The 6,911-nt window shown below is 34.7% G+C and overlaps 1 protein-coding gene across 1 annotated transcript in view; it reads left to right on the top strand.

Moving 5' to 3' along the window:
• The first annotated feature begins 5,585 nt into the window (after positions 1 to 5,585).
• LOC131077716 (uncharacterized) overlaps positions 5,586 to 6,911 on the top strand; it is a 149,267-nt gene continuing 147,941 nt past the window's right edge. Inside the window, exon 1 of the mRNA XM_058015255.2 lies at positions 5,586 to 6,158. Within this exon, the coding sequence (XP_057871238.2) occupies positions 5,857 to 6,158 (302 nt within the window). The 5' untranslated portion in view covers positions 5,586 to 5,856. The remainder of the gene's footprint in view (positions 6,159 to 6,911) is intronic.

Below are 6,911 nucleotides of genomic sequence, written 5' to 3'. Positions count from 1 at the left end.
GGCTTCCTCCAAAGCCTCTAAACGTTTCCAACACCTGGAAACGGGATGTCCTTTCTTGCCACAAAAACTGCAAGGATCACCTGATTTCTTCTTAGTCTTGGAGGAAGACTCACCAGACTTTGAAGATTTGCCCTGTTTAGAATTGAATTGTGGTTTTGAATCAGACTTAGGTGGTGGCTTGGAGGGATTCTCACTAGCCTCTGAATCTTTCTTAGGCTTCGGTTTCTGCTTCTGTTTTCCTTTGAAGGACTGGGCTACCAATGCTTGGTTCTGTGAACCTGAAAGTGAATCCAACTGCTTAAGCTTAGCTTGCTCACGAGTCAGATGATCACAAAAGACCTCAAAAGAAGGCATGACATGTCGAGCACCCAAGGTATCCATGGTGGAATAGAAGGTCGAAGAGAAGATCTGAAATGGACCCTGAAGCTTGGAGAGAATCAGGAAAATGCACTCTGTATCAGTCTTAGTCTTACCACAACCCTGCAAGATAGATCTTTGCTGTTTGAACTTCATCAGAAAGTCCTCAATAGAAGGAAATGAATCAGGTACCAAGGAAGTTAACTCTGCCTCAAGCTGCAAAGCTCTGAACTCGTTGACAGTACCAAAAAGTCCCTCAAACTTGGTCCAAATGGCTCGAGGAGTGATACAACCTTCAAGATGAAACTGGAGACTGTCGGAAATGTGTAAAGCCATCAATCCCATAGCCTGATCCATATTGTTCCTGTGCTGCATAATCTCAAAAGGACGTGTCAACTGAGGCTGAACCTCATCCAAACAGGACCATAACCCTTTTGACTGGAGAAGAGTCATCATGCGACCCTTCCAAGTGTGGTAATTATGCGGTGTGAGAGATTCAATAGGTCTGTCTGCCATCCTGTGAACTGTGCCTCAACTGCTCTGAATTTTTAATTATTATTAAGTGGTCTTTCAGAACTAGACAGAAGATGCAGAAGGGGGTTTGATTTTTTTGTATTGGTGTTTGTAAATTCTGGTTTTCTGATGTAAATAACAGAAAACAAGAGAAAACACCCCCCCACAATGCAAAAAACTAATCCCCAGTACAAACTGAAAGCCAGAAAATGATAGAAAGCAATAATGGGTTGAGACAAAATTTGGAGCACCTGAATATTTTTCTGATGAAATAGACTGTAGATCTGGAAAGAGCACAGAACCACCTTTCCGACGCCTATTCGCTTTCGAAAAACGGAGTCCGTATGCAAAAGATATGGCTCCTGGAGTGCAAAAAACTTGTTCTGACTTCGACTGGCAAAAAACACTACAAAACGGAAAAATCAGAAAAAAAGATCTTCATCTTTTAGATCGGGCTCGGAACCAGCTTTCCAACGCCTATTTTCATTCGAAAATCCGAGCTAAAATGCCCGAGTTATACCCGATTTAGTAAAATTGCTCCAAAAAAGCCCAAATAGGCCCTTTAAGCCCTCAAGGGCTTAAAAAAAATAAGCCCTTGGTCCTCTGGGCGACCAGGGGCGGGCGCAGGGGGCGGCGGCGCAGGGGCGGCGCTGTGGTGGCAGGCGGCGCACTGGCTGGGCGCGGGCGGCGCGCAGGCTGCGGGCGGGCGGCTGGCGGTGCGCAGGCGGCAGGGTAGCGCAGGGCGGCGCGTGGGCGGGTTACCGCCGGGTGGCCGCTGGGCTGCTTAGCGGCGGCGCAGGCAATTTCACTGGCTGCGCCCTGCGTTTAATTAAAAAAAGCTTTTTTTAAATATTTTTTTGATTTTTTGAATATTTTCGCCTCGGTTTTCGTGCCCTAGGGCCGTACGGCCTTGGGGCCAAAAAAAATTTGCCACCTGGTGCAACTGTGTCCAAATCGGACGAATTTTATATGGAAATAGGGGTTTTTGGGCGCTACGAGCTCAACGGTGAGGTCCGTTTGGGCTCAAAGTGCACCGAAAAAAAAAATACCCCCTATTCCAAAATAAAAAACAGAATACAAACACAGATCTGATGCAACCAAAACCTGGATCTCAAAATCTTTCAAAAGTATGAACAAGCTGCAGCAGATCCAGCTCTGATAACATGTAGGATTTGAGAAATACAAATCCACAGAACCCAAAAGAAACCTGCATGCAAGAAACCTGCCACAGAGAAAGAGAGAGAACAAATACAAGGGTTTTGGCTCTGACAAAGAGAAAAGATGTATTATCAGAGAAAATATGAATCAAGAATATGAATAATACAAGAGATCAATCCTTATAAAGGAGATCAACACCAAAAGGAAAACCTAACCCTAAGGTGTGAGCATTTAATAATTAAATATTAATTATTAAATGACTAATATGTGCATAAAGGGAAATCTTAAGAGGAGAGCAAAGTTAATTAATTACTTTACTCTAACAGATCATCTCTTAATCAAATCACTAAGTAGATTTATTTGGCAACACGAAAGAAAGTTATAATACAACAAACATCCCCAATGTATTATCTTATGATGTTGACATGAAGTTGATATCATAAGTATGTGCTATTTATAAAACTCGTGCCCCCTAACTTAGCTATTTTGATCTCCTCCAATTGTCATTCTTGTTTTCTCAAGGATTGGAGGTGGCCTAATGGATGAATCCTTAGAATGTTTCATCTCAAAGTTATTTATAACTAACTTTTTGCCTAGCTTGTCAATTTCCTGCCAACTTAATGCTCTTTGGAGATGTAAACTTAAACATGCTAGATGGAATAAGCTCAACTTACAAATATGTAAATCTAAAATGTAAAACCGACTCTTAATCCCAGCTCATCGCTTGGAAATTATTGCATACAAAACTCCTGAGTGGTTCCCGCCTTAAATTACTTTGTCTATCACCTCCTTGTCCCTTTTGTGGTAGAATTGAATCCTTCAAACACTGCTTCTGGTATTGTCCCCATGCTAAATTATTATGGACAACACTTTTTGCCTCCATACCTGCACCTTACCTTGGTTTTGGAAGGCTACACTTCTTGGTCCTTTAGCTTCCCACAACATGATTTCTTGTTCGTGCTACTTGTCTATTATCAAATTCATTAGGAAGTTTAGGTGTTTGGCTGCATTGTGTCGTTCCTTTTCTTAGTGTGAGATTGAAATCCAAATCATTTGCTCTAGTCTTCTAATCCAGATGAATTTTATAATCTCCTCAACAGTACAGAGCACTAGCAACGAAGCTATCAAGTTGCAGGCCAAAGATGTGCTTTCCCAACTCAAGGACAAGGTTTTCTCTCCAAGAATGCAATCTTTCTCATATCATACTCTTCAAGCTTCTTCAAAAAGTGGTACAAATTAATTTTGAACAATAGGGTTATGATTTGTTTCGTGTATTGATTCTTAACTACCAATTTATGCTCTCTAGTTGGGGCTTGTCTTCATTTCAACATATCTATTGTTTGTGTTATTTTGTAGAGTTGATGCATCATGTCTACAATGTTGTTGCTCATTGTTGTCGTTCCATTTTGCCAGCTCAACACAATCCTTGTCTGATATTGCTGCTCCTTCTATGTTTGTGTAGCAAAATCATTTTTTATAATGTTGATTCAATTCAACACTCTTTGTATCTTGTAATATTTAGTAATTTTTAATTTAAAAACTTCTTCCAAAAAAAAAAGTGTGTGCTTTTAATACATTCTTCTAGAATTTAATACTCTTAAATATATACAAACAATATTTTATAGATTTTATATTGTTAAAATAAATTAAAACATGTTCTTATATAAACCAACTTAATACATGTAATTTGAAATAATTTAGATTTTTATGGACTCATTATTAATAGAAAAAGAACAACAAATATATTTATTAGATGAATCTAAACTCTTAAAATATACAAAATAAACAAAAACAAAAACAAAATAACTAGCAACTCCTCCATAGAACCATCTTAATATGTTATTTGAAATAATTATTAGTAGACAAAAAACAACAATACACAATTCACATCAACACATACAAATCTAAATCAAATAATAAATATGTGATATATTTATCAAGAAATCTAAACTTTTATAATACACAAAATAAACTAAAACTAAAGTTTAATTTAAATTATTTAACTACTCCATAGACCATAATAATTTATATATTAATTAGTATACATAAAAAAAAATTCAACCTAAAGACTCTATTCTTCTATATACAATAACTAAATTATTATTTTTATTATAAAAAAATAAATTATTTTCTTTAAATAAAATATATTTATTTTAAAATAATTATTATAAAAATATAATTTATTAAACAAATAAATATATATATCATATATTTAATAATGCATGATTTTTAGATAAAGAAAATAATTAATGAAAAAATAAATGAATTTTTTTTATCAATAAAAATAAACCAAAATTTTAAATGAGTAAAAATAAATATTTAAATGAAAAGTAAAATAAAACTTAAAAAAATTAAAGGTTACATGCTTTTTAAAGCACATTATTTAAGTTAAAAGAAAAAATTAAGAAAAAACTAAAACAAAACTAAACGTAAAACAGTAAAAGAAATCGATGGTAAAATAGGCATTCAATTATGCCTTGTAGTACCAAACTTACCGATGATGGTGTAACAGTGTATCTAACTCCATTTCATTTTTTTAAAAAATTATGCAGGAGGTCACTTTGAGTACTGATATGTATTTTTTTCAATTGAAGTTTATATTTATTCTTATCAATAAGAATAAATTTTTAAAAATTAACATCATATAATTTAATAATTTTTATGATAATCAAATTTAACTACAATACATATTGTTTATTATTATTATTAGTACTTGCCGTTTTGTAATGAATTTTTTTTTGTTATGCTTAAATAGTTATTAAAAAAATTTATTTTGACCAATCATAAACAAATATTTTTCTTTCTTTAAAATTTTTAAATTTATTTTAAAGTATACATGCATATTTGTTAACTTTATAATTAAAAAAAAATATTTCTCTAAACGATTGGCTAATACTTTTTTCCCTGTTATACACGGGTTTCTAGGATGCAGCATAATAGATTTCTGGGAAGCAACATAATATTTGTTAACTTTATAGAAGTTGAGTTCATTTAAAAAACTAAGGTATCAAATTTATGTTTTTGGATTGATATGACATTCTAACCCTAACTCTAAAGTTTATCATAACTCTAATTGTAAACCTAGCCCTAATTCTAAATGTAATCCAAATTTTAGTTTAGCCCTAATTCTAAATGTAATCCAAATTCTAACTTTGTCCATGTTAACAAATTTTTGAAAAATAATTTTAATTTATTTATATTGTTTACTCAAAAATTACTATTATTTATAGTTATTTTACTCACTTAAAAATTATTTTATTTTATTTTCTTAAAAAATAAAATTATTTACTTAGACTAACTCTTTGGCAAATGAAACATCTATAATAAAAGTCTTGAATAATTTTAAAAATTCAAAACTAAAATAAGATAAATATTTAATACATTTAATAAAATATCCATATTTTGTCCCACTCTCCATATAATTAAAGATTTGACTATAAAAAAAAAGCAGAATTTTACTGTAATAATTTTTTTAAAAAAAAATTAGCATGACCATCCAATCCTATGGGTTCAATAGTTTGCATTATAAAGCCCTATATCAAATAGCTTTGAAGCGCCCTGATGACTGGGAATTTTACCCCTGCCTACCAATTTTGACAGTGATGTTTATCTTTCGTACAAATTACGACTTTTGCAGGTTGAAAGAAAATGCACAATCGGGAAACGCATTCCAGTCTGCAGTTTTGCATATTCCTCGAGTAGGCCAACCAAATTTCTTGCAGATTACCACGAGATTTGGTTTGGCCGTGAAATTTTAAGCTCGGGACAGTGGAATTCATAAATACAGCGCTTTTGTGATGCGTTGAATTGTTTTCAATCCAGGTGGTAATGGAAAACGCCAAAAGTATGGAGTACTGGCTGCAAGAGTCAGCTCTAATATGTGAATTTATGGTTTTTGGGGCGCTTGCAGCAGCTATTTTTGTGGCAGTGAAATTTGAAAGATTTTGGAGCCGAGGGCGCGGAAAAAGAGAGGACTATGTGTACGATAACGTGCTGTGGAGGCCTTGTTGGAGAGCGTTGCATCCCGCAGGGTTAATGGCATACAGAGCAATTGTTTTCTTATTCATGGCCGTCGTGCTAGCTTTCGATCTCCACAATGGCGGGATTCACATCTATTACTTCTATACAGAGTTAGTCTTACACTTTCCTTTTCCTTGTTCTTTTATTCTTTTTCTTACTCATTTTTATGTACTCGAGTTTTTTATTTTTATTCTTATTCCTCTGGCTTATGAGCATCAGATTCAGTGTGGTGCAGGGAAAACTTTCCCAAACAATGTTGAAAACCCAAGTGCTAGATAAAATTATATATAAATACGTTTAATCTAATGAAAATTGGCCTATAGATTCCTAATGATTTTATAGGAGCGAAAAAGGAAATCTATCAATTGTTAAGACTTTTGGATATGAAACGGCATAGAGAGTTGTTGACATAGGGCCTTGCATTAGGAGGCTCTGATAGTACACTTCCACTTTCCAACCCATGCAAAAGTTTTGCTGGGTGCTCTACCCCTGAGCTAATGGTCCTTTTTGTGCTCAGTAATGTTTGGATTGTAGCCCCTTCTGTTCCCCCCACCTAGCAGTCCTCTTTGTGGTCCATCGTTTGGATTGTTTCCAGCATCTTCCTCGCCTCCGCTCCCTTTTTAAAGCAACAGCCCCACTGTCATGATCCATATTGCAGAGCAGCTAGGCAGGAGATGCTACAGATAAGGGCATGACAGGGGAAATGATTTCATTCGCCCGAGTATCCTTAAAGGTCCTGTAAATGAAATGAAGTCTCCAAGAGGTGGAGCAATTTCTGTCTCAGAAATAAGCACATATTGAGGTGGATTAGTTTTAGTATCTCTTAACTTAGCGTTGCTGTATCCTTTTACTAGACTTCAATC

This window comes from Cryptomeria japonica, chromosome 5, assembly GCF_030272615.1.
Source record: "Cryptomeria japonica chromosome 5, Sugi_1.0, whole genome shotgun sequence".
NCBI classification, from domain to species: Eukaryota; Viridiplantae; Streptophyta; class Pinopsida; order Cupressales; family Cupressaceae; genus Cryptomeria; species Cryptomeria japonica.
Note: the sequence above shows the minus strand (reverse complement) of the source record. Positions and strands in the feature narration are given on the sequence as shown.